The following is a 27,841-nucleotide window of genomic DNA, read 5'->3' as shown; positions in this document are numbered from 1 at the left end:
GAAAAGTGTTTTGTAGAATGCTTTGTTGACATGTAAGATGTTTGGGAAAGTTGTAAGGGTGGATGGGAAAGTTAGAAAATAACAACTTGTGAAGGTATATAAGGGATGTGAGAACTTGTAATAAACGATTTGGATCGTTCACATCTGAGTCCGTGCCGAGTCGCTGCAAATGGCGCCCACAACGTGGGGCAAATCAACCCGCGGCTGAGCGAGCCCGGTCCGGCAGCGTCGCCCGACTGAACTTCGGAGAGACTGTTTCGCGCGCACCCGCACCGTTCTGCAGGACAGAAGGTGAGCAGTCGGGAACTATGGGGAGCTCACTAACGAAGGAGCAGAAAGTAAATCTCGAAGTATTGCGGTCAGTGTTACCGTATCAGGATAAGACTGTGTCTACTTCAGCATTAGCTACTCTTCTTAAATGGATAAGCAAAAATGTCCCCGAATTTCCAAAAACTGAGTTCTCTCTCGATGGAGAACTTTGGGACAAAATCGGCTCAAAACTCTACGAGGCTTCTCTCGCTAAAGACAGAACGGCTGCTAAGCTGTTGCCCGTTTGGAGCCGGATAATGGAAGGGATTAAGCAATCACGACGGGAAAGAATTTATTCCGACCATTCCCTGCCGCCCTCCGTCCCAACCCCGCCGCTGCCTCTCGCTGCGGGAAGCGGCCCGTGCCCGGATCCGACTGGCGGCTCCGACCCCTCCCCGATTCGGGGAGACGAGGGGCCGCGGCCGCCCCCCTTCGCGCTCCCGCCGTTCGCTCCTCCCGCGACGTTCGCCGCGTTGCCGCCCTCTACGGCGCCCTCGCCCTTCGCTCCGCCTACGACGCTCGTCGTGCCGCTTCTGCCCTCCTCCCCCCCCACGTCATGTGCTGCTGCGTCTGTGCAGCCGGCGTGTAACGCGGTTAAAGACACGGACGGATCGAAACCAGGGGATCGTTGTGACCCCGGTCCAGAAGATCCAGAAAGATAATCGGACGCATTTCCTCCTGATGATACTTTGAAGGAAGCAGGAATGACAAATTTCCCTACAGCGTACTGTGATGTCTTAGAGCAATGCAAAAAAGAAACAATATTAAGAAGTGATGCTGACACGTTGCAGACCTTTCCTAATCAGGTCCCCCGTTTGGAATCTCTGCCTTATGAGGCAGTGAAAAAGCTAAGGGAGTCAGTGAGAACATTCGGAGTTCAGTCAGCCTTTACATACAATCTTTTGGTTACAAACAGTGACAGTTACGCTATGACCCCTCACGATTGGAAAACTGTGTTAAGAATGATCCTCTCTCCTATGCAATACACCGTGTTTATGACTGAATATCAGCTACATAATTTGACTGATAGCTCTTTGCCTCAGACTCGGACAAATCCATGTGGCACAGCACCTCTTCAACTGTGTCAGACAGATGTCACTCACGTTCCTGAATTTGGCCGTCTAAAATATGCACATGTAACAATAGATACTCATTCTTCTTACGTATTTTCCACAGCACATACAGGTGAATGCAGTCTCAAGATTTAGAGTTTAAGGCATTAGCTAGGATGTTGTGTGCTTCTTCTATTTTAGTAATAGATCAGATGTGTATTAAACAGGATTTGATCTAATCAATGCTAGAATCTACAGGAATAGCTCTTTTAATGTTTTAGTACTGTTTGGTTATGATGTTATTAACCTATTAATTAGCTTTTCTTAATTTGCAAAGACAAAACCTGGAAAGGAATCCCAGGCAAAGAGATGACCCTGTATCATAGAACGGATACCTCTTTTACATCCAATTAATTGGGATCTGAAAATATAACCATGCATCATTTTAGACAAAAGTGCACGCTAATAGAACTAAATTTGATGGTTTATTCTGTTTTCCAAGCAGGTGTTCCACTTGGGCTCTATATCACGCACTGGCCATGCGGATGTGGTGTACAACTGGAAGAAATCCTTCAGACCCTGAATGCAGGAGAGAATCTGTGATGGGTGAGAGAGGAAAGGTGCACCTTGAAGCAGGGGACGCCCTGCTGGCACTACCTGTCACATCCACCACCAACATGGCTTGCTGTTTCTCAAGGGTCAGTAAGTAATAATGCCCTTAGTGATACTCTAGTACATTTGTCCTCTAAAATTGGTTCTATTTGACATGCTATTCCATTAAATTGTGCGATCATTAATCAATTATTAGCCCAGATAACTCAGTTGGTAGAGCATGGTTATGAACATCTTATAAGCATTTACTGCACAAATTTTAGTGGTCATTAAAAATCAATATATCAGAGTATATAAAAATTGAAGCCTTTTCCTGATTAGTTACGGATTAACACAATGGGACCCTCATGGATTTATTTTCAGGTTGCAGAAACTTAGGTTGCAGTACAAACATGTTTGTTCTTTTTAGTGGGTTTAACAGTAATGTTGTTATGTTGTATTTGACTTGTCTCTTTTTTCACTTTTAGAGTATTGTCAATCGAGGCCTTGATTGAGTTATAATGATTATGTTATTAATATAATTAGTGTTATTATATTATAGTATGGTAGTAGCTTGTCAATAAACAAAAAAGGGGGAATTGTGGGAATACAAGAAAAGCTGTTCAGAGCAGCAGCTGTGGAGCAAGATAAACAGCATGAGAACCAAGGACACCTCTGCAAGGAGAAGAAGAGTCTCACAGCTCTGATTGGTTATGTGCCTGCATGGACAGTTGAAAAGTGTTTTGTAGAATGCTTTGTTGACATGTAAGATGTTTGGGAAAGTTGTAAGGGTGGATGGGAAAGTTAGAAAATAACAACTTGTGAAGGTATATAAGGGATGTGAGAACTTGTAATAAACGATTTGGATCGTTCACATCTGAGTCCGTGCCGAGTCGCTGCACCTGCTTGCACCTTTCCCTCTCCTCATTCCACATGCTGACATTTATTTTAAGAGCAAAAACAAGACTACAGTGAAGAAAGCTCCAGAACAACTCAGCTACTTTATTCACCCCCTTCTCTTTCCACTACAGAAGATTCTCAGAAAACCTCCAAGAGCCACGTTACTGCTCTGCTGACCCTTCTCTGGGATGCATCAGTGCGCTCAGAAATGACTGAGAGCAACACATGCACACAGACACACAGCAGATCCCTACACAACCACTTCTCCACTAGGAAACAGCATCAAAAAGCAGCTGGTGGGAAGAGTAGAAGTGGAAAGCGGGCATGGTGAGAGAAGTGCTTTGGGCAGCAAGGAAAGGCCATCTGAAGCTCCTGGGTTAAGTCCCTTCTGCAGAGGGTGTTGGTGATGCCGTCTCCTTTGCAAACTCTTCCTGCATGGGGAGAAGCATTGGTCTCCTCATCCCTGGGCTCTCCAGCATTTTGAGGATCTCTCCTGCTGGGGGTTTTCCCATGAGAAATGAGGCACCAGCCCTGAGAGAAACTCTTCCTGCAGGAGATGCAGTCCTAGTAGCTACCTGTCCTGTGGACTGCAATGTTTAATGAGGACTGAGCTTTGCATGAAGTTCTTCTGGGAGTGTGAGGAGCTCTCTGCTAGGCACAAAGCCCTTCTCACACTCAAGGCTTCCTGCCATTTCAGCTCACTGGTGCAGACATTCTGGTAACACAGCAGATGGGATTCTCTGAGGGAGAGAAAAGACAAGTTCCCAGGCATCTCCCTGCATGCAGGCCTGGCCAAAATGTTCTAAACTGTCTGACAGAAGCTATGGTCTCTCTCCTGTGTGCATATGCTGGTGCAGCTTCAATTCAGAACTCCCTTTGAAGCTCTTACCACACTCAGGACACTCACAGGGTCTCTTTTTCCTGATGGATGCTCTGATGCAGTGTCAGCTCAGAACGCCTTTTAAAGCTCATCCCACACTCAGGACACTTATAGGGTCGCTCTCCTGTGTGCATGCACTGGTGCATCTTCAATTCAGAACTGCTTATGAAGCTCTTCTCACACTCAGAGCACTTATATGGTCTCTCTCCTGTGTGGACACGCTGGTGCACCTTCAGTTCAGAGCTGCTTATGAAGCTCTTCCCACACTCAGAGCACTTGCAGGGTCTCTCTCCTGTATGGATGCTCTGGTGGAGCTTCAAATTAGAACTGCTTTTGAAGCTCTTCTCACACTCAGAGCACTTATATGGTCTCTCTCCTGTGTGGGCACGCTGGTGCATCTTCAATTCAGCACGCCTTTTGAAGCTCTTCCCACACTCAGGACATTTATATGGTCTCTCTCCTGTGTGGATGCGCTGGTGGCGCTTCAAATAAGAACTGCTTATGAAGCTCTTCTCACACTCAGAGCACTTATATGGTCTCTCTCCTGTGTGGACATGCTGGTGCACCTTCAGTTCAGAGCTCCTTTTGAATTTCTTCCCACACTCAGAGCACTTATATGGTCTCTCTCCTGTGTGGATGCTCTGGTGGCGCTTCAAATTAGAACTGTTTATGAAGCTCTTCTCACACTCAGAGCACTTATATGGTCTCTCTCCTGTGTGGACACGCTAGTGGATGGTGAGGTGGGTTCTCCCTTTGAAGCTCTTCCCACACTCAGTGCACTTGCACGGTCTCTCTCCTGTGTGAATGTGATGGTGGATGGTGAGGCTGGAACTGTTTTTGAAGCTCTTCCCGCACTCAAGGCACTTATACGGTCGCTCTCCTGTGTGGACACGTTGGTGTATTTTGAGTGTAGAACTATCCTTAAAGCTCTTCCCACACACAAGGCACTTATACGGTCGCTCTCCTGTGTGGACACGTTGGTGTATTTTGAGTTTAGAACTATCCTTAAAGCTCTTCCCACACACAAGGCACTTATACGGTCGCTCTCCTGTGTGGACACGTTGGTGTATTTTGAGTTTAGAACTACCTTTCAAGCTCTTCCCACGCTCAAGGCACTTGTACAGTCTCCCTCTTCTGTGGATACACTGGTGGGAAGTGAGGCTCCCACTGTCCGTAAAAGTCTTTCCACAGTCAGAGCACTCAAATGCTCTCTCTCCTGTGTACATGCACTGCTGGCCAGTGGGGTGGAGTCTCCATTTCATGCTCTCTGCAGAATCACAGATCTCATAATGCCTCTTTGCTGAGTGCGTGCACTGGTGGCTAGTGATGCTGGAATCCAGTTTAAAGCTTTTCTCACACTCAGTGCATGGATTCTGCTTTTTCATCTGGCACACATCCTTGCTCCTGGTTTCCTCAGGCTGCTTTGGACCTATGTTGGAGTCCACTGGGTTCCTCAGTGTCATTCCCAGATGCTTTCCCAGGGGCTTCTTGATGTGCTCACCCTGACCTTGCTGCAGGACTTCCTGGACATCCCTTCTGATTTCTTCCACAGAGATGTGATTCCGCTGCATTTCCGCTACACAATTTCTCTGCGGAACCTCCTTTGTATTTTTGATCCCATCAGCTGCTGGATGACAGAGGAAATGCAGCAATAGCACACGGTGCCCAAAATAAAACACAGGCAGAGAAGGCTCTTACAGCCCCAACATTCCCCTTCCCTCCACCACCTCACCTGGGCTGAGGTCTCCTGGCATGGCCTCAGGGCTACGCACATCTGGGATCCAGGGGTCTTCCCCTCGTTCAAGCAGGGAGATCAGCATGGGCTTGGGGGCTGGAAGTGGAGCTTCAGGGAGAGAAACAGGGAACAAGAGAGCATTTCCCTCATGCTGGCACAGTGCCTGTTCAACAGTTCCACTCTGTGCCCCTCCCCAAGGAGAAACCACCATTTAGGTCTAAATGACACCGTGCCTACAGCTTCCCTTGGAGCAAAGAATGTTTTGACATCTCTGAACATTGTGAAGGGATATTTTTTCTTTCAAATTAACTTTACAACAGCTTATTTGTTTTCTTACAGTCTACCAGTGGTCAAGGCATCAAAATGTTGATGGCAATTGCATGGAAAATCCTCAATTCCATAGCAGTAACCAGGGATTCATCTGTGAGCTGGAGCTGGTGGCACCATGCAACACACAACACAAGGGCTGGTTTTCTCCCTCCTGGCTGATGCCTGCTTGCCAGCACTGACTCTGTGGCTTAGATCAGAGTGCCGTGCATACTAATCCCTTCTGAAACTCATGCTTTTCAGTATCTCCTTTCTTGCTGGCACTGTGGTGTGAGTCAATATGTAGCTGCATGGTGTTTATTCAAGGCCCGGCTTGCAGAGGCTCATTCTGCACAGCCAAAGGTGCCCTAACGAGGAGGAAAGGCAGACAAGCTCTCACCCAGCGAGGCCACACACTGGTATGTCTCCAACATCACGTCCCGGTAGAGCTCTCGTTGCACAGGGTCCAGCAGCGCCCACTCCTCCCTGCTGAAATACACGGCCACCTCCTCAAAGCTCACGGGCTCCTGAAAGCAAAGAGGCTCCTTGCTGGGAACAGCCAAGGCCCAGGCAAGCAGCTCGCACAGGACAGAACCTCACACCCCAGCTGCTTTTCTGTCCCCAGCACACACACGCTGGCTGAGGGCACCTCCCTCTACCCCTGCATTCACATCCCTGGCCCCTTGGCCTCTCCTGCCTGCTTCCCCAACCCCTACCTCAACTGGATGTGCTGCGGCCATTTGCTGCTCTCCTGCAGGCTGGGATGATCACGGCTGGAAGGCAGAAGTTGAACTGGAGCCTGCAGAGAGAAGAGAAATGGCAGGGGAGCTGTGAGGGAATGCAGCAGTCCCAGTTCCAGCTCAGCCCTTCTGCAGGGCACTGCCCAGCCTTGCAGAGGAAGACAATGAGCTGCAGCACAGGAAACAGTCTGGCTCAAAGAGATGAACCGTCACAAAGCTGTCTCAGACTGGGAGGCTCAAACAACTGGTAGCTGACACTTAGTTCAACAGCTGAGACTGAGAGGGGACTTAAGACAAAGCACGGCAAGGAGGCAGTCATCTTACCCCAAAAGAGGGAGCAGCCCAAGTGCCCCTCCAGCTCTGCTGCACAGCAGCGGGCTGCACCACAGGACCTGCCCTCGAGCAGGGCTGTTTCTGCAGCTCACACCTGCACAGAGATCCCTTGCAGCTTGACATCAAGACTCCTTCTCAATACAGATCTTCTGTAAGACACCCATGGTTACTTTGGAGCTTTCATGTATTCTCTAAGGTTCTGTCTTAGAGGGACTGTGCACGTATGATTCCTTCCACACAAAGCCTTGACCAAGCTTGGGACTAGGAGAGGATCCAGCCACATCCTAGCTCCTTACCTCTGTGGTCTGAAGACATGAGAAAAAAAGGGGAACTACTCTGAGCCTCGTGACTCAATGGGAGGGCCTCCTGTAGGTGTGTGCGTAACCCTACCCTCCATGCAGTAAATAACCAAGTGTATCCAGCCACCTCCGATCCTGCCGTGTCACTGTTAAATCACTACAGCATATCCCTATTATATCAACAAATATAGTCCTGCTTCTCCCTTAGGAGTGTATGCTGTATTTGGATCCACTTGTGACCAATGGGCAAAGTCTGCAGGATGGCAAGAAGGGAAACAAACCGATGACAAGAGACATGAAGCACGTCCCAAATTCTTCTGTGAATGTTCTCGTGGCGACTGCTGTAGTTGAGCAGAAAGCAGAGGTCACTGGGGGCAGTAATAGGATGCAAAATGGGAAAGGTGTTATCAGCATCGTGTCGGGTTTGGAAGTGACATATGAAGCAAAAGAGAACTGCACCGGTCCTCCCAGAATCAAAAGCGACTGATATTCCACAATATTTCTGCTGCACTACGTGGTGCAAGTTGTGCAGGTAATGCTTATTCACACAATAAACGAAGACCTCCCCGAGTCGCCTACAATCCTTTAGGCCACACATCCTCCACCTGTAGGGTTTGGCTCCAAACAGATGCAAAACTGCACCCATAGCACTAATTAAAGGCACTGCCTCTACACAGTTAAGGCAAACAGAGGCAGCAGAATGACGGCTTATTGCCTGCCCTAACAGAAATACTGTTAGAAAATGGTATGGCCATCCAACCATCCAGCAGGAGGTGCAGAAAAGCACCTAGTTCATGGAAGAACACCGTGAATGCAGCCCCCAACACTCAAACACAGCAAGCCTGCTGGAGCACCACCTCCACAGATCCGTGAGGGAACACCTGGTGGCAAATGGATTAAATCCTCTGGCAGATGTCCGTACATCCTCTCAGGAGTGGAAGTAGCCCTGGGCTTGCTGAAATCAAGCAAGCCCTCAGAAAAGGGTTGGGAAAAGTACTCTGTAAAGGTGACTGATGTAGTTCTCAAAACCACCTACTGCTGATGTTACCTAAAAGTGGTGATGGCTCACATTCCTCGTGTAAGGAAGTGCAAAACAGCGAGGAGTCAACTGGATGGTTCACACTTCTCAAATAAATAGGATGGCTTACTTAAACACAACAATAAATCAACAAAACATCCAACCACATGGAGATTATTTTTCCATCTCCTGAGAAGAGAGAGTATCTGACAGCACTGCAGCCAAACCAGCCTGTGACGGTCACAGCCACCACCAGCCGATGCTGTGCTGGGAATTTTAACTGAACCGTGAAGGCAACTTATCGAATAGCAGCAGTGCTAAACAGAACAATTAAGGCAATAAACAACCACGTGGTTACAACAGCCTTGTTAAGCAGTTGTTAGAGCACTCCAGGACACCTGCATGATATCAATAAATTCATTCCTCCCTCCCTCTTCAGCCGAGCACGCAGACTGCGCTCACTGCCAGTGGACGCTCTCAGCAACGCGTGCCCTTTGCAGAAGGCACCTGGGCTGTGCTTTACTGACCTGCTGCTGCTCGGCCGTGTTCTCAACGCGTGCTCCAGTCAGCCCACAGGCTGCCAGCTTCTCATCGTCTGTTCCAGAGCCCAGTGCCGGAGCTGCTGCAGATGCTGAACGTGCTCAGGGCCCGCAGCTGTGTGCTCAAGGCATCTGCAGCTGCCGGGACAGCCTGAACAAAAGCCTTGCCAGGGCTTTGCACAACCCCAGCTGAGCCATCAGGCAAGCGCTCAGCAAACAAAAGGTAACGCCATTTCAAGGGTCGCCAGAGGCACGTGTTGCCCGCAGGGTCCCCGAAGAGAAGCTGGGGGCTGCCGGGGAGGAGGAGCAGGGCGAGTGCAAATTTCCACTTGGAGGCTTCACATTAAGACACTCCAAAGGAGGCATCGGGGGGTTTAAAGCTTCCGTCAATCCACGCGTGCACAGCTGCAGAGCGAGGCCGTCTCGTGTCTCCCGTGGCCCAGAGGAAGAACTGCAGCCCCAGCTGCGCTGTGTTACAGAGATCCAACCGGGCAGCAGAGCACGCTGACCTCCTCTGCTCCCTTCCTCACTGTCCCAGCTCCCAGCCCGTTCCCGTGCCCCTCGGAGCCCAGCCCGGGCTGCATGAACTGCCGCCCTGGTTGCAGCCCGTCTGGGCCAGCAAACCTGCTGCGCTGAGCGGGAGCTGGAGCCGGGACCAGGGTCCCGCCTGGGGTACGGCAGTGCGGGTTCCGCCCCGTCCGGGGCCGCTCCCCGCTCCTCTCCCGGTGCTGCTGGCAGGGGGCAGGAAGCGTGCGCTCCTCTGCACGAGCCACGAAGGGCACCTACCTTGGGTGCGGAGCAGGCTGCTCCCAGCTCTGGTGCAGGTAGCCGGGCTCCTCGGAGTCGCGTAGAGCAGAGGACGCCGAGTGCCCTGAGCCCGGAGCTGGCCGCAGGACGGCCTTGGTGCACCTCCTGCCACCGCGGTGCTGCCCGGATGGCTTCCAGCCAGGCTCTCGCCTCTTCCGCACAGGCTCAGGAAGGCAGGAATTCCCACAACGATCACGCCCAGAGCTCGTTTTCATGGCACATCTGCCCCCGGGGGATGGCGATGGGAAGGGGTGCGGGGGAGGAGGGAGGGAGGAATGGGGGCTGTGTTTTGTTACGCTAATGAAGCATCGCTTTCTGCCGGCTCTCTTTGCTTCCTTCGGTGGGGACATTCGCACACCCTTGTCATCAGGCATCCCTCCCTTGCTGTCCTGGCGTTCCTGTTACTGCTCTCCCCCACGAGTATGTCCCAGCAAGAGGCAATCTCCGGTACAGCACCAGAGGACATTCTGTGTTGAACAGAACTCTTGCAATGGAACCGAGCTGTGGGAAGGAGCTTTACCCAGAAGCTGCTGCAAGAATACGACTTTCCCCAGATCCTTGTCTAAGGGTCCTAATAAGTCTTCTGTGCAGCGATACCTTGCGGTTCTGTGTGGGTTTGTGGTCCTTATGGCTGGCCATACCTACCCTTGAGTTGCACCGGGCAGTGTACTTGGGAGTGACCTCACTGGAAGGAAAGCAGTGTGCAAACTGCAGTGGGAAATTGCATTTAGGAAAGCAGGATATTGAGGTTCGTTTTCTGGTGGATATGGGTGCTTCTTACTACCCATAGATGGTTTTGTAACAGTAGTAGATGCTACTGCCCAATGGGAAAAGGTTTCCTTTTTTTGGATTAATTAAACATAAGCTAAGAAAACAAGCAGGAATACAGAAATTCTTGTACCTGCCGGGTTACTCTGGCAAGAAATTGAATAAAACTGGAGCTAAGAGTGCAACGATATTGACTGATTAAAAACTGTAACTCTGGCTTTAACACAAACTGGGCAAAACAATGTTGTACCCCCAGGAGTTACAGCAATCTCAAATATGATACACTTAGTGGTGTGGGCATCAGGGCCAAAAATGAAGCCCTAAATAGAAGTTAAAAGCAAGAGCTTGCCTAGTCAGGATAAAGCGGTGCCCTTTGAGGCTATGGGACTGTAGGAGGATAAAAGAAATAATAGGTAACTTTTTGGAGTTTGGATTCCAATTTTGATAGCAAGTGCTGTAGTTTGGTACAAGACTTGAGGGCAAGTACTAGAATAGTTGAATGGATACACTCAGTGGTGGCAAATCCGTGCACTTTATTAACCAAGTTAAGGAACGAAAAGATGGAGTTTACCTTCTGGATTTGAGGGATGTCTCTTCTGCCTGGTTTGGCCAAAGGAAGCCCAAGGTGATTTGCCTTTGAATAGGAAAGCCCTGATATGGGGAGAAGAGTCTCAGTTAACCTGGACAGTGTTACCCAGGGTTGTGAGAACAGCTGAATGATGGTCAACTCATGAGCCTGAGATCTGGGATCCTCCATCCTAGGGTGGAACTTTACTGCAGCACGTGGCTGCCACAGCAACAAAAGGACTGTGTACAATAGACTGAGAGTTTGCTGAGTTTCTTGGTTTACAGAAAGCACAAATAACTCAACAGGAAGTGACATATTTGGGATATGAGATTACAGCTGGACTTTGAACCTTAAGGACTGCCAGGAAAAAAGTCATCTGCCAAACCCCTGAGCTGCAAATTGCCAAGGAAGTGAGTAAGGGATGGCCAGGGTGCCTGAGGGCGGTGGCTGCACTGGTACTTGTGGGAATACAAGAAAAGCTGTTCAGAGCAGCAGCTGTGGAGCAAGATAAACAGCATGAGAACCAAGGACACCTCTGCAAGGAGAAGAAGGGTCTCAGAGCTCTGATTGGATACGTGCCTGCATGGACAGTTGAAAAGGGTTCTGTAGAATGCTCTGTTGACATGTAAAGGTGGTTGGGAAAGTTGTAAGGGCGGACGGGAAAGTTAGAAAATAACAACTTGTGAAGGTCTATAAGGGATGTGAGAACTTGTAATAAATGATTTGGATCGTTCACATCTGAGTCCGTGCCTCAAACGCTGCAAATGTGGTGCTGATAGGTTGATGGTTGGACTTGTTCTTAGAGGTATTTCCAACCGTAATGATTTTTTTATTCTATGAGGGTTAAGGACTCCAGGACAGTATCAGTGAATACTTCATTCATGGCTTGAAAGCTGAAGCTTGAAGCTGCTGAGGTTGAATGAGGAAGAGTATGTCCTTTGATCTGAAAAACTGATTGAAAACTGATCTTGAACAGACTTTCTCAACAGGATACTCTTTGGTTGGGACAAATACAGAGGAGTGTATTTCTTGCGCAGGGTCAGTGATCAGTGTCTGCACAACAGTTTTAGGAAACAAGAAAAGAGAAACAAAAAAAACTGCACGGGACCTAAGTAAAATGAATTCTTAATGACTGACTGTGCTAGTGAAACATATTGAGTAGCTTGAAGCTTAAGACAAAGGAGCTAATTGCTTTGTTGTATGTGACTATATGAAGGGTTGCTGTAAAGAAGAATAGTAAACTTGTTATATGGCAAACAGGCTATGAACTAGTGGTTGTATCAGTTAGGAAGATTCGTGTTAGTTACTGCCTTTGAGTAGTAAAGCTTGTAGAGCTTGGGAAGAATAGGTTGGAAAAGCTACAGAATTTTCATCAGTAACAGCTTAGACATATATTGGGGTTAGTCTAGTTATGGATTTTATTGATGTAAGACATGAGGGACGGGCAAAATGACTTGTTCCTAGTCCCTCCCAGTGCTGTTATTCTGTGCTGCTTGTGTGTTTTCAGAAATCTATGTATTACTTACTATTGTGCCTTTGTTCTTTAGTTGTCATTAGTTGTGGCAGGGGTGACAGCCCTTTCTTCACTCTGTTTCCTTACTGTAGAATTAGGAAATTTACAAAGTGGAAAAACGTGAATAGTCAGGAATATTTTGGAAAGTGTTTCCACTGTTAAACACTTCAGAATTTCTCAGAAATTCTGCTTCCCAGCTGTAAAGAAAAGGCTTGTGCATAATTTCAAAGGGTTGAGAATACTTAATCTTGAAATTGTTTATTGGTTTTTTACTCTGTTTTGGCCTTGTACTTTGTCTCCAGTAGTATGTAGTTGGCACTCAGAAGTAATTTGATTCAGCTTGTCCTTCTGCACTGTTTGCTTTCTGTTCCATTGTGCTGCTTTGCCTGTGGAGTCCTCTAGTCTGAGATCTGTTGTCTCACCTTGCCTGAATTCTGCCTCAACTGAATAGACATAGATTCAAAACCTGTGTTGCATTATTTTCTGGTTTCAGAAGTGTCCAGTCTTTTACTAGACAGACTTTCCTGGTTTTGAGTAACTTGCAAAACTGAGAGTATTCCTGCCTGCTTCCCAAGAGTCTCTGTTTTTCAGACAAGGTTATGTTAACAAATCCATGAAACCCCAATAGAAATTCTGGACTCTTTGCAGTGTGTCTACTTGCATCTTCTGCTTTCTGCCCTTGTCTTTGTGATGTCTTCGTTTTGCACATCCTCTTTATTTGTCTTACTTGAGTAAATGAATCCATCTGTCACAATCTTCTCACCTGGATGTCTGAAAGTTCTCTTCCCGGCAGGGGATTTATTTCACTGTTTACCTCTTAACTTTTGTCCTTCCATTTCCTTCTCTGTTACTTTGGTTTTATTTGCTGCAACGCTTCCTCCTCTTTATTTTCAGGAGTACTTCTAATCTCTTAACATGAACTGTGTGTTCCTGTACTTCAGGTTCTCTTCAAAGATTTTTTCCATATCTCTTCTTTGATTTTGATTAATGTTAACTGTTGAGATTTTTCTGGATGTATTCCCAAGACTCAGTCTGAGGTTTAAAATCCATCCAGTAGTACTACTGAATTCAAGTCTGCAATTCAGAATTGCATCGTTTGTAGAGCAGGGCCTTTTTAGAATTGAATTCAGTGGGATGTGAACAGAAGACTCAGGACAGCAGGGTCTGTTTTAGTTGGATAAGGCTTTTGGTTAACTCTTCTCATTCCTGTAGATATGGATTTATCTTGTTTCATCTACATGCAAAACTTTGTAGTGTAATCAGTTACATAAAAATACATTCTCTTCTCTTCCTGTGTTTCTAGTTCTGTCTTAGTAATTTTCTTGAAATGTGTTAGCACAGTCCTGCTTCATGTAGTTCCTGTCCTTGTTTTTCTGTTCCTCCTGCTTTCCCTAGTCCTGTTCTGATAACCTCAGAAGTACTCTCTGTTCTTCTTAATTTCTTCATGCCTAAATAGAATTGTCTCCTCAACACCAAACCTGAAATGTTTTTGTGTTATCTTAGCAGCCCAAAAGTAAATACCAGGTTAGTTTTTATGAGAATTTCCTTTTCGGTGTCAGAATCTGAGCTTGGTTTACCAGAAGAGCTCAGGAAAACTAATGTTTATTAAAAATCAGTGTATTCTGTAACTCCACCACGTTCGGCATGGTGCAGTTTAGGTTCAATGGAATACAGTATTCTCCTGAAGCTTTGAGATGTTTGTCTTTTTGATTAATGGAAATGGTGGAAAGCATTGTACTTGAATTGCAGGTGTTGTGCTTCTTCCAAGGATTATGAAAATCAGCTGTATTGTCTGGTGCCTTGGGAAAAATACAGCAGGAATTGAAAAGTCCTGCCAGGTTTCATGCTTTTGTTTTGCATGTGGTAGTACTGAGCTATTAAGAAAGACTTCAAATGTTGTGCGGTACAGCTCGTATTTCCTATCTGCTTAAAGGGAGAAGCAAAGTCTTTGATACTGCTACAGCTGTTGGATGTGAAGCTTTAATTAAAAAGTTCTTTGCTTTGTTTGGTAGCAATAGCTAAATATCCTGTTGAAGGAAATGTAACTTTTTTTAATCAGGGGTGATTAAATTCTTATGATCACGTTAGCAGATGTTTTGGGACAGATCTTAAACGAAAGTTTTAACAGTTTCCATTGCTGTTTCCATTGCTTACATGTCCATTACCAGTAGTTGTGGGTCTGTTTAACATGTTTTTCTTTGCTCCGTGTGATTATTATTTTTTCAACAAAATAACAGTACTTTGTGCTTTTACTGTGCATTCTGCTATTATCTTATTGTAAAACATGGGACCCCATTGTAATGCATCTATGAGGGCTGCTCTGAAAGTAATGCCTCCTATTTTATTATGTCAGCCCATGACATCAGAGGCAGATGTTAGTGGGATGGCAGTAGAGGTTGAACCTCCCCGCCAGTATTCCATTACATTTTATTATTGTGCAATGAAAGCTTTGCTTCTATCATAAGCATGTATCCTTCTCAGTGTCTAGCTTCAGCAGTAGAGGTTTTCACAGAGCTCTGAGAGCAGAGCTACACTTTAAAACTGGTGAGTCTGCCCCATGGGTTGGAAGTGATAAGCTTGGCTTTTGTTTGTAACTTTGAGACAGCTGCTCAAGAGTGGGGTTATTCTCATGTGTGCATTAACAGATAGCTTATTACCTGCTGGTGAAGATTAGTTAAGCATCCATAAATGTTGACGGTTTTTGTCATCACCAGGCATAATGTTAGGATTTAAATGCATTCCCAAAGTGGAAAATGCTCATGAAGATTTCTGTTTGATTGTTTTCAGAGTTGTGGGTTATACTGCTTTCTTTTAATGGGCTTGCTATGACAAATATAAAGCCTGTTCTTTTCAGCCTTTAGTTTACTAGCTATTAACAACAGAATATTTACAGTGAAAAAGATCTAAGGGGATAAACACATTATATTTTAGCACCTCAACATTTGCAAAAAATAAATGGACAAAACCACCTCCCTTCCCACTACAGCACTTATCTGGCAGAACTGGTTGGATTGCTTCTGTTCTCTTAGCTCTTGGGGCTGTTGTTTTGCCACTCATAGAACTGCTTCCCATGAGTTTATGTTGTGTTTGCACTGGAGGGGTTGAGAAGCAGCTGAAACTGTCCGCTTCATTCTTGTCCTGCATCCCACTGAATGTGAGCTGTGTATGAACTCAATAAGCAAATAAGATTTTTGGTATTGCATTAAGTTTATTCCTGTGCTGTGCTCTGGTGGTATGTAACTGTTCAGGCTTTGACATTATTAATGGAAGCATGCCTGACTTCAGCATGTGCAAGGCTTAATCATGAGCATCTAACCCATCTTTTAACAATGAGGCAGAGTTCAAGTAGATTTGCAGGTGATCAGTTGTGCCAGACAAAACTGAATTCCTTCTTTGATAGAACAACCAATTCCTTTTTTCCTCCAGACAAAGAGAAGAGATGTAGACCTGTATGTCATACTTCACTTGTGCTCTTGAGGCTGTGCCAGACAGTAAACAGCTAATTCATGTAAAAGAGATGATCGTTGCGAGAGTTGGTGTTTGCTGAAGGAAACAACTGCTTGTGGTTCTTTTTTTTATTTAGGGCAACCACCTCAAAAGCCATAAGCAACAACAAAAATTCCTGCAGGAGTGATTGGAACGAGAAATGTTGGCAATAAGGGGATTTTCCAAGGGCTCAAATTGAGGGCTAGTCTTGCACTGTTTGCAGTAATGACCTTGGCACCAAAAACTCGTTGGGATTTTCTTATGAGAATTTGTGGTGTGTTGTCAGTAGGTGACAACTGAGGAAACGCATGTGCAGCAGAACACATGCGTTTGGGACATGGTACAGATACAGAAAAACCAGTGAGACTGGGCATGTCAAGGCCAATAACAACCCTCCTGGGAGACAGTAGAAATCCTTACTGTTGCAGCATGGATAACTGGAGAGAAGTGAACAGGAGAGTGGAAGATGTATAGGGAAAGATATTCTGTGGAGAATAAGCTGCAATTAAGGCATTGTACAATGTTCTTCCAGCTGGAATATTACTTGCAGTTCTGGCTACTATATTCAAGAAACATTGATTGAAGCTGCTTGGAATTCAATGAAGGGAATATTATGGGAATAAAGAGCCTGTTATGGAAGGACAGTAGAGAAGTTTTTCAGTCTGTGGATAAGAACTAATGGCTGGATAAAATAAATGTAAATGAATGGAAAAGCTCTTGCCTCTTAAGGTGGGATCCTGGAAGAGACTCTGTGGTCATTTGTCCAGTGTGTTTTCCCCCAACTCTTTCTGTACAGGGAGTGATATTGTTTAAACCTACCTTTATAAATGAATCAGTTGGGTATCTTACATGAGTTATTGCCTTTGTTTATAAACAGTATTGGACAGTATTGATTTATGTAATTGGAAATGAAAAATCATCGTTATGAAGATTTGGTTTGGGACCTGAGCAAGGTCAGTTGAGCTCCCAACACGCTGTGGAAGAAAACTTGTTTTTATTCTTGTGAATTATTTTTTTAATCTCTAATGTTGTTCTGGAAACACTGTTACATCCCTAAAAGGCAGCAGCATATTTAAATTATCCCAGTAATGAATAATAATATACAGTAAGGAATAATAATAGTTTCATTATAAGTGTTAAAATTTTCACTGATAGTTTAAAAAAAGGAAATGCTATTTATCAGATGTCAAAAACAGGATAATTTACCAAATGCAGAAATTTAGGATTTAGTGAAATTAATTCAGGCGTAAGAATATTGGTGGCCTGTATTTGACTCCTGCATAGTTTGCAAGGTTCTTGCACATAAAACCTAGTTTTGTGGTATTTTTGCTTCTAATTCTACCCTCTTGTTAGCAATTTGTGGGTCAGGCTGGGTCACATCACACTTCATTTCAGTTTTCAGTTTCTTCTTACTTCATCTACTTTTATTCCTCCATCATACAGGTAGTTAGGGCAGTCGATATATGAATCATTGTGGAGATGACTGTTCCTGTAACATTTGAAAGAAAAAATTGTTTTTTGATCAAGCGTTCCCAGTAAAAGATAAATAATTCTATGTGAACCAAAAAACTCTGAGTAACTAGTGAAATAAGCTGACCTTTTTCTTTCCAGTTTTGCAGGTAGGAAGACAAACCTGATGAGCTGAATGAGTTTTCTGTTTAGCTGCTGTGTCTGAAATAAAACTAGTTCATAGACTGCATGCAATTTCAGTTATTCATTGGTGGGGTATTTCTTGTTTTGCTTGTAGTTGCCTTGTGGTCACCGGTGTAAAGAGATTTGCCATTCAGGTGATTGTCCTCTGAACTGCAGCCAGAAGGTTAAACTCAAGTGTCCTTGTAAGCGACTGAAAAAGGTAAGTTTTGAAGTTGCAGTTCTGAGAGTGACACATTTTCTTTGTATGTTCCTAGGCTTGTGTACATGGATTGTCTCTGGTCAAGACTGGAATAGAATCAGTTACTTGAGCAGAGCAGCAACAGCAGCTGAAAGTCTGGGTGGAACAATCAAAATATTCACTAAGGAACATAAAATTCATTGTAGAAAATGTTAGCTCCCAGATTTGCAATACCTTTCTCTTCAAGCACACTTCAATTTTTGTAGTTCCATTAGGAAAATAATCAGATGATCTGGAGTGATTTAAGAAGTCAAAGCACATTTTCCTCATTAGGAACTGAGAAGTTTATAATTACATAAATTGGAACAGTCACAGATGTTTTGAATTCCTAATTGATGGTTGTCTGAGGCCCTTAAAGCAAACAGAGGCATCAGCATCCTTAGCTTTCAGCAGAGATAAAGGACAAAGCTTATAGCTATCAAGTATGATGAGGGGAAAACCAGAGGCTGCTGTGACCTCTTGACAAGTGTTAACTTAATGAAAAATTCACTATCTGGCTTGAACAAAGCATGCTTAAATTATTTTCAAGACCCGGTTAACTTCTGAGCTTTCCACACAGATGCAGTTTCCCCAGAGTTCTTAGCTTCTCCAAGAAATGTCTTCAGAAATCTCAGATCTTGCAGGGCGCATGTTCAAGAGAAAGGATGGTAATGCCCAGAGTACGTGCTTCCAATTGAGCAGTCTCTGCTTATAAATAACTAGCTTTTCTTTATTTGTAAGTTGAAATGTTGACTTCTGCTGAGGATAAATTATTTGGTTGTGACTAAGTGCTCTTACTAATTTCAGTTTATCTTACTCTACTGTGTTCAGTAAAATCAATAATATCATTGGTTGCGTGTATACTTCTGCTTCTTGTTCCTTAAGATATAGGTTTACAGTTGGACTTGATGATCTTTGAGGTCTTGTTTCTTATGCCAGACTTAACTGAATAAGGAAGATGGGTATTTCCATGATAGCTCTGTTACATCTAGTTGTTGCTGTCCCTAATTTTCATACTGTTTTTGGAAAACTGAAATGTGTTATCATCTTCTGCTGAGTTCTGACGCTGTATAGCTATTTCAGACCAGTTCAGATTTTATTGTCCCAGAGTGCCGGGATGTCTTCAGTGATTATGTGGATGTCCAACTGAAATGTGGTAGCAAGAAGCAATGAAATTAATGTTTAGGATGCTCACTTTTCACTTTTACAGTGGCCTGAAATGGAACATTCCAGATCTGCTATTCTGAAAGTTTTATGGTCCTTAAATATGATGACGGTTACTTTTCCCCCCCCCCTCAATCTTGTAAATTTGATTTTAATAAGGTGGAAAGGTTGTTATGAGTTAATTATATAATTAATAAAAATTAATTCTTATATGATGACAGCCCACTTATTTAAATAGCCACGAAGTGATCCTTCTGATTCCTAGTGAAATGGTGTTTCCCTTCAGAAAGAGAAGAAAACACTATCCCCACCTTAAATATCATCTCACTGTTTCCAGGTCAAGCCCCAAATCCATGCTCTCTTTTGTACAGAGAGCTACAGTGTAGAGGGTAAATGATGGTAGAACCAATAAGCCACTGATAATTGGACTGTGTATTAGTTGCAGCTAATCTGACTTACAGAAATATGACTCGTTTCTGTAGTGTGAAAGATGATGTCTTTTAACGTTTGCTTTATGCATCTGCCCTTGCCCGAGACCGTAATTAGGGTATCTTTGATTCCAGAAGGTCCTTATGCATATTTGCTTGGAGCTGCATACTTACAGCAGATAGTGTACTTCTTTCTTAGCTTGGATAGGATAGTGTACCTGTATATTTAGTCTTTTGTGCCTGCAGCCTGCGATCTTGAAGATAAGGAGAAACAGAATTGAGTACCTAATATTTGCAGTTGAATTCTCCTCTACCAGTCTTCTGTCTGTGTATACTACTGGTGAAGTTGGGAGTTGACAGGACACGTATTCCAAGCTGCTCTGTAAATATGCCTCATCTGAACCATCACAATTAATATCAAATGTAGGAGCTCATAATTTGAGTGCAAAACAGGAGGATTTTTTCTTCCTTTTCTGGTGTTGAAGTTAACTGTTGCATCATGAGGCTATGCATGTAAACATGCAAGGTTGTATAAACCACTTGAATTTGTAACCCACAACTTGTAGTGGACCATATTCTTAACCATCTAGGCAGGTGGTTTATCTTAGCATGCTGGAATTGCTCTGAAGAAGTTAGTTTTTGGATTTTGCTGTATGCTATGAAAATTGTTCTGCATATTGTCAGAAAGCATGAAAACCAGAATAGCTTCTGGCTATGTTACTGTGCTTTCCTGACAAAATTCTTCATAGGCTAGTGGTATAGATTATAAGATTATAACTTTCTCTCTGTGCTGGTATTCTGTTTTGGTTTTGTTGGTGGTTTTTTTTTTTGGTTTTTTTTTTGGCCTTCAATGTAAGGGGGAGGAAGGAGAAGGAAGTAGGGGAGATCTTCCCATGACCAGACCTTGCCCTGTAGTTTCAGCCAGTTTAGAGAATTGATACGAAGTTTCAGAAGAGTTACTTATTAGTTACTTTGCATGGTATCTTTTGTAACAGTTCACAAGGTTATATTGCTTTGTCTTAAATAAATAAGTGAAAAAAAAGAGAAGAAAAATTAAACTGAAACATTTGATTTATCCTTGTTTCAGTTTAGCTTATCAGAAAGAAGGAAAATAGAAAAGGATGCTTGAATACAGTTACAGTTTCAAATAATATTTATTTATTAGCTTCATTCTGTAAATATACCGAATAAAATTGTTTTACAATTTTCCCAACAAAATGAACGTTATAATTAAATTTTTATATAGGGAAATGAATTACAAACAATTCAATTTATACTTAACAGGAAGTACAGTGCAGCAAGATACAAGAAGGCCAAGTTTCACTGGAGTGTGATGTGTTATGCAAGGAAATGAAACGGAAGGCGTCTGAGGTGGTGTATCCATTTTAGTAATGTTATCTTCATTGCCTTGAGAAAAGTTGGAAAAAACAGGCAGATCGTTATTTTTTCAAGACAGTAATAGCAAGAAATGCAGTGTAACTCAGCGTACAGTTTAATTGCACATTTAATTTTTGGACTATTGAATCTGGCTTATTGCTGAGAATTGCACTACTTGTAGATAGTGTCAACTCACTTGATGAAACAGTGTGTTAAGGTAATGCTCTATTACCTCTTTATTTTTAATGTACATTGGAACTGGAGATTTCCTCTTCAGCCAAGAAGTGCTAATCAATGATAATAAAATCATTACTGCTAGTGAGAGCTATAGAAGCACTTCATTTAGGCCTTACTTTTACTTTGAAGGTTAGCAAAGTGTTATCTTGTGTGTTCCTGTCACACAGTATTAGGTGACTGCCACAATTACAGAGAGCTTTCAGCAACTGCATGTGCTTTTCAGCCCATTGTAAACATGGATGCTCTCCAATAATTTTGTTTGAAGTAAAGAAACTGCTGCATAATCTCACCTAAAGAGACAGAGTATCCACATTGTTTTTCTAGGCCTTTTATGGAAACATGAGGAAGTGGTGCATGAACTGGTTAAGTTTCTGGCATTTAATTTGCTGTCTTGAATGCTATGTAACAGTTCTGTAGAGTGATCAGTTGTAGTTCCAGGTTTTATTTTTCATAAAACTTTCTGATGGTGAAGCAAATGTAATTGCATTGACAGTTTCCATTACAACAAGAGCAGTAGAACAATATGAGTATGCATTATCCAATATGTCATTTGGTACAAAAGTGGAGATTTCCTTTTGCTCTAGCAGTCAGGGCATATTTAATTACTTGGAATGAAGTGTGTGAGTGTAAATTACATACATATATAAGGATTTACCCGTCAGTGTACAGTGTGCTGAATTGAGGACTGAGTTACTGAAAGCTTAGAGTGACTTTATTAAGGAATTTTCCCTGGTATTAATGAATATATATATTTATATTTTCCCCAGGTTTTATATTTGTCATTTGAATTTTCCAGTTAGTCAGAAGTTTAGTTTTATAACATGGTAGCGTCTCTTATGTTCCGTGTTTTTCAAACATGAATTGATAGAGGTTTCTCACAGAATGTTTTAGAATCTGAGTAAGCTCACAGCTCACTTGGTGAAGGTTTTGCTCGCTTTTCTGAGAACTGTTCTATAAATTATGGCTCTGTAAGATAATAGTTTTACCTGCTTTTACAACAGTTACTTATCACTTTGTATGTCTGGACAGATAAAAGAGGCAGAAGCCAAAGCTGTTATTGAAGAGGAGAAACGAAGACAACAGGTATCAAACTTAATTCTTCTTCCCCCCCAACCTCGTTGTGTTAATAAATCACTTGACGCACGTGCAGCCCAATCTGTATACTTTGTACAGTGTTTTTCCCATTTACTGCTTTCAGCTGTTATGTTGTCCTTAGGTATGTGCCATGAGTGATCTACAGTGGTTAAAAGCAAGTATATTTTCTCTTAACAGTTCTCACATCTGTGGGCAAAATGGTAATCATTTGATGTCGCATTAGAATAACTGTATAATGTATACATATATTTAAATACAAAATACTTCTGATTTTTATCCATCATTTTATAATTCCTTAAATTCACAGAATTACTAAGTAGCCTCTGTAAGGTTGAATTACTGAGTGAAACTTCTTACTTACTCCCCTTCGTGAGAGTGAAGAAACCTAAATTGGTCTCTGTCCTTCAAGGTCTGGTGGGAGTGGGGAATTTTTTTGTAATTGCTGGCTCTGGTGAATGTGTGTTGTCAGCACTGTAATCCAAGAAGCTTCTGTGCCAGCTGCCTGGAAATACTATCACTAATCTTGTTTCAGAAATTAACCGTAAGCTTGGTTGCTGGTGACAGCTAACTCAGGTTTATCATCTGGGCGCTGCAGCCTCAATGCACTCCTTCCAACAGGCTTGTATGCCTGTGACAGAGCACAGACCCCCCCGGTTGTACACCCCCCATCGGACCCCCCCCCACATTAGATCCCCCCCATTGTATCCTCCCCCCATTGAATCCCCCGCCCTCCATTGGATCCCCCCGTTGTACCCCCCCCTCCCCCACTGAACCCCCCCCATCGGACCCCCACCCCATTAGATCCCCCCCATTGGACCCCCCCGGTCTATCCCCCCCCTATTGGACCCCGCCGTTCGATCCCCCCCCCCATCGGACCCCCCCGGTCCCGGTCCGTCCCCACTCACCGCTTCCTCCTACGGGGCTGCCAACACCTCCGCACTTTACAGCGACGCTGTCGCAAAAGCGCCGCACCCCGCTGCGCTTTACGGCGCGCCGCGAACTGCAACTCCCAGTGTCCCCCGCGTTGCGCCGTGTTACGTCTCTCCGGGGACTGCAACTCCCAGCGTCCCCCACGCGGCGCAGGCGCAGAGCGCGCGGTGTGAAAAAGGCGGGAAGGCGTTGGGCGGGAGCTGAGGTGAAGCAAAATGGCGGCGGGGCCGGGAAGGGCCTTGGGGCGGGATGGGTGCCATTGGGCTTCGTTATAGCGGGATAACGGTGTTATTCTGGGACGTGGAGTGAGAGAGACCGGGCGGTCAGGGGGGATTTGAGGGGAAATAGTGAGGAAATAATGCTCAATGGGCGTGTGTTCCCCTCAGGTGAGCGGCGCCATGGGCAAAAGGAGGAGCAGCCAGGTGACAGGTAATGACTTAAAATGGCCTCAAAATGGCCAAAAAATGGGCTTAAAATGGTCTCAAAATGTCCTCCAATGGGCCTCCAAGCGGTCTCAAAATGGCCACCAAATGGCCTCCAAGCAGCCGCAAAATGGCCTCAAAATGGCCACCAAATGGTCACAAAATGGTTTCCAAAGGGCCTCAAAATGGCCACAAAATGGCGTCCAAGCAGCTGCTGTTCCTCTTGCAGGTGTTGACCACCATGATGGCCCCAATGTCAAAGTCAGGGCAGGACTGAGGGGAGACAACAAGGGGGGGGACGACTATAGTGGGGACAACAATATGGTGGACAGCAAGGGGGGGGACATCAATGGAGGGGGCACAAATGGAGGGGACACTAATAGAGGGGACACCAATATGGGGGACAGCAATATGGTGGACAGCAATATGGAGGACACTAATGGGGGGGACACTAATATGGGGGACAGCAAGGGGGGGGACATCAATGGAGGGTACACTAATAGAGGGGACACCAATGAGGGGGGAAACAATGGAGGGGACACCAATATGGCGGACAGCAAGGGGGGGGACATGATTGGATGGGGCACCAATGGGGAGGACAACAGTAGAGGGGACACCAAGGGGGGGGACACCAATATGGCAAACACCAATATGGCGGACACCAATATGGTGGACACCAATGGAGGGGACAAAAATGGAGGGGACAGGGACACCAAGGGGAGGGACAGCAAGGGAGGGGACACCAGTATGGTGGACACCAATATGGCAGACACTAATGGAGTGGATACCAAGGGGGAGGACATCAATAGAGGGGACACCAAGGGGGGGGATACTAATATGGGGGGCACCGAGGAAGAGGAAACCAATGGAGGGGGCAGCAATATGGGGGACACCAATGAGGGGGACATCAATGGAGGGGACATCAAGGAGAGGGACAGAAATGGGGGGGACACCAATAGAGGGGGCAGCAATGAGGGGTATGTAAGTGGAGGGGACACTAATATGGGGGACACCAAGGGGGGAGACAGCAATATGGGGGACAGCAATGGGGGAGACATAAATGGGGGGGACACCAATATGGAGGACATCAGTATGGGGGCCATGATTGGAGGCGACGCTCTGGACAATGGCGGAGGGATGGACTCAGTGCATGGAGATGGAACAGAGAGGTAATGGGGGGAAATGGGAGGGTGGGGGGCAGAGGGGGGGCTGGAGGTGGAAATGGGGGCAGAAATGGGGCTTGGGGGTAGGAATGGGGCCTGGGGCCAGCAATGGGTCCTGGTGCCCCCCAGCTGATGGGGTTTGGGGTCTGTTTGGTTCCCAGCCGCTCTGATAACGGAGGCCCAGCAGCCACCCCACAGCTCAGCGTGATGGAGGAGCTCAGCCCCAGCGGCCCCATTGGCACAGGTAGGACAGGGCCTCTGCCCCCCCAGCGTCACCCCACAGCTCCCCATGGCTATGGGGCAGGGAGCACACAGGTTATGGGGGGGTTTGTTCCAGGATGGGATGGATGGCTGCGAGCAGCAGGAGGACCAGAACAGCCCTGATATGGGGGACCTACAGCCCCATAGCACCCCACAGCCCCATAGTGACACCGATGGGGGCACAGAATGCATTGAGGTCACCAAAGAGCCATTGGAGGGGGAGTGGGCAGCCAAAGTGGAGCCCACTTGTGGGGCAGAGCATGAGGAGCGCTATGGGGCTGGCACTGTGGGGCTGCCCCACATCTCAGCACCGGAGCACAGTGGGGTGCCAGGGGGGGACACCGAGCTGCTGCAGGTAATGCCAGAGTACTATGAGAACCCATAGGGAACAGCCCCATAGCACCCCACTGCACCCCACATTGTCCCACTTCACCCCATAGAGCTCCAGTTCACCCCAGTTTACCCCCCATTCCACTCTAGATTGCCCCAATTTACCCCAGTTCACCCCAAATCACTCCAACTTACCCCAGTTAACCCCAGTTCTCCGCCATTCACCCCCAAATCACCCAAATTCATCCCAGTCCCCCCTCAGGTCACTCTCATATCCCCCAGTCCCCCTCAATTTGCCCCCATTCACCCCAAATCATCTCAGTTCCCCCCCAAGTCACCCTCAGATCCCCCCAGTTCACCCCATTTCATCCCAGTTCCCCCCAGTTCAGCCCTTGGTGCCCCAGTTCACCCCAGTTCCCCCCCATTCACCCCCAAATCATCCCAAGTCACACCAATTCCCCCCCAAGTCACTCTTAGATCCCCCCTATCCCCCCCAATTCACCCCAGTCCCCCCCCAAGTCACCCTCAGTTCCCCCAATCCCCCCCAATTTGTCCCCATTCACCCCAGTTCATCCCAGTTCCCCCCCGTCACTCTCAGACCCCCCCAATCCCCCCAATTCTCCCCCATTCACCCCAATTCACCCCACATCACCCCAGTCCCCCCCCAAGTCACTCTCATATCCCCCAATCCCCCCCCATTCACCCTCATTCACCCCAGTTCATCCCAGTTCCCCCCAGTTCATCCCCTGTTGCCCCAGTTGCCCCCATTTCACCCCATTTCCCCCCCAGCCCCCCACCCCCTCCCAGCCTGCAGCCCCTCTGTGCCCTGTGGACGCCGATGGGGACCCGGCCTCACCCAGCTGCACCCCCAGGTTGGACCCCCCTCCCCCCACCAGAACCCAGAGCTCATTTTGGGCTTAAAAAGCCCCGGATTGGTGCTATTTTCACCCCCTTTGACCCCCAGGTATGAGGTGGCACCACGTGAGGATGCGTCTGCGGTGCTGGGGGGGCTGATCCTCGAGCTGTCCAACCTCAAGTGAGTGCTGGGGGGGGGGTTAGGGTTAGGGTCCCATTGGCACTTATGGGGTCTCACTGTCCCCTGTGTGGTCTCACTGTCCCCTGTGGGATCTCACTATCCCCTATGGGCTCTCATTATCCCCTATGGGGTCTCATTGGTCTCTATGGGGTCTCACTGTCCCCTATGGGGTCTCATTGTCCCTGCAGCCGCCGTGTGATGAGCGCCCATCGTGCCCTATAGGGGTCTCACTATCCCCTATGGGGTCTCACTGTCCCTTATGGGGACTCTCATTGCCCCCTATGGGGTCTCATTGGTCTCTGTGGGGTCTCATTGTTCCCTATGGGGTCTCATTGGTCTCTATGGGGTCTCATTATCCCCTATGGGGTCCCATTATCCTACAGCCGCCGTGTGATGAGTGCCCATCGTGCCCTGGAGTCGCTGCTGCGGCTGCGTTGTGAGCGGAGCCGGGGGGTGAACAACAGCAGGAGGAGGAGGAGGAGGAAGATGGAGGGGGACGAGCCAGGATGAAGCTGCACCTGTGAGTGGGGCTTTATTGGGGGAAAAAAGCCCATAATGGTGCAATAAACACACGAGTGTGAGCAGGGCTGGAACAACACAACTACACAATAACACAACAACACAACAGGGAACAGCTGCTGAGCTCTGCTCCTGGTGCAGAGTGGGGGTGTAAAGCTGATGGTGCACAAGTGATGGTGCAAAGTGGTGGTGCACAACTGAAGGTGCAAAGTGATGGTGCACAAGTGATGTTGTACAAATGATGGTACAAAGTAGTGGTGCAAAGTGATGGTGCAAAGGTATGGTGCACAAGTGATGATGCACAACTGAAGGTGTAAAGTGATGGTGTAAAGATGATGGTGCACGAGCGGTGGTGCAAAGCTGATGGTGTACAAATGATGGTGCACAAGTGATAGTGCACTAATGATGGTGCACAGTTGGTGCCCAGCTGCTGCCTTCTGTCCCACATTGCGCTCAGCACAGCCTGGGGATGACACAGAGTGTGTTATTAGTAATAGTAATTAGTAATTACGGCCTTAATTAACATCATCACCACCACAACTGCCCCGACACACACAGTACAATATGTGGGGGCCAACTCCATAACCCCTATAGCCCATAACCCCTTATAACCCCCAGAACCCCACAACCCCAAACCCCAATAACCCCATACCCCTATAACCCCATAAATAACCCCATAACCCCATAAATAACCCCATAATTCCATAACCCACAACCCCATCACATAATAGCCCCTATAACCCCATACCCCATTACCTGCTATCAGTCACCGCCGTCCCCGTGTCCCCGTGCTCTCGGTGCATACACAGAGCGATATGACGCCGGGGTGAGCGGGCAGAACCTCCTGGTGTGCGCGTTGTCCCGCGTGGCGCCGCACTGCGGACACACGTAGCGCCGCAGGATGGGGCACAGCACGCGGCCACGCGCGTCCTTCAGAGCGTGGCTGCTCCACACCGCGCGGGACTCCCCGTTACGGCGGCAGAACGGGCAGAACGGGGACGGGAAACGGGGGCGGGCTGATAAGGGGGGGCGGGCCGACAGGGGGCGCTGTGGTGGTGCGATAGTGGGTCGTGATAGTGAGAAGGAGGGCCTTGGTGGTGATAGGGGGGGACATGGTGATAAGGGGGGATGGGGGGATGGGGGGGGTCCTGCTGATAAGGGAGGT

General features: G+C 46.5%; 1 protein-coding gene, 2 long non-coding RNA genes and 1 pseudogene across 5 annotated transcripts in view; 1 reads left to right on the top strand and 3 right to left on the bottom strand.

The window, feature by feature from the left end:
* Positions 1-2,934: 2,934 nt before the first annotated feature.
* LOC146757089 (uncharacterized) lies at positions 2,935-8,593 on the bottom strand (annotated as a pseudogene). Its single transcript, XR_014937008.1, has 3 exons — positions 6,174-8,593; positions 5,465-5,575; positions 2,935-5,359 (listed from the first exon to the last, which is right to left on the bottom strand). The product of XR_014937008.1 is annotated as an uncharacterized LOC146757089 (transcript).
* Positions 8,594-20,441: 11,848 nt separating this feature from the next.
* Positions 20,442-22,682, bottom strand: LOC146757088 (uncharacterized). Its single transcript, XR_014937025.1, has 2 exons — positions 22,377-22,682; positions 20,442-20,713 (listed from the first exon to the last, which is right to left on the bottom strand). It is a non-coding gene; the product is annotated as an uncharacterized LOC146757088 (long non-coding RNA).
* Positions 22,683-23,211: 529 nt separating this feature from the next.
* LOC146757087 (uncharacterized) lies at positions 23,212-26,750 on the top strand. Of its 2 annotated transcripts, XM_085523422.1 has the most exons (7): positions 23,212-23,374; positions 23,597-24,536; positions 24,692-24,774; positions 24,868-25,146; positions 25,911-25,993; positions 26,086-26,157; positions 26,541-26,750. In XM_085523422.1, the coding sequence occupies exons 1-4, from the start codon at positions 23,311-23,313 to the stop codon at positions 24,912-24,914; spliced, it is 1,134 nt and encodes a 377-aa protein (XP_085379548.1). In that variant the 5' UTR covers positions 23,212-23,310; the 3' UTR covers positions 24,915-25,146; positions 25,911-25,993; positions 26,086-26,157; positions 26,541-26,750. The 2 variants fall into 2 exon arrangements, with proteins under 2 accessions (XP_085379548.1, XP_085379547.1); XM_085523421.1 differs by having other exon boundaries at positions 23,212-24,536.
* Positions 26,751-27,057: 307 nt separating this feature from the next.
* LOC146757086 (uncharacterized) overlaps positions 27,058-27,841 on the bottom strand; it is a 901-nt gene continuing 117 nt past the window's right edge. The window contains exons 1-2 of the long non-coding RNA XR_014937022.1: positions 27,433-27,841; positions 27,058-27,139 (exon numbers count right to left, since the gene is read on the bottom strand). The exon at positions 27,433-27,841 is cut by the window's right edge and continues 117 nt beyond it. This is a non-coding gene — a long non-coding RNA (uncharacterized LOC146757086). The remainder of the gene's footprint in view (positions 27,140-27,432) is intronic.

Source organism: Coturnix japonica, chromosome 24 (assembly GCF_054131305.1).
Source record: "Coturnix japonica strain WE chromosome 24, WE-NBRP24, whole genome shotgun sequence".
Classification (NCBI taxonomy): Eukaryota; Metazoa; Chordata; class Aves; order Galliformes; family Phasianidae; genus Coturnix; species Coturnix japonica.
The sequence above is the reverse complement of the archived record's forward strand: the minus strand, read 5'-3'. Positions and strand labels throughout refer to the sequence as shown.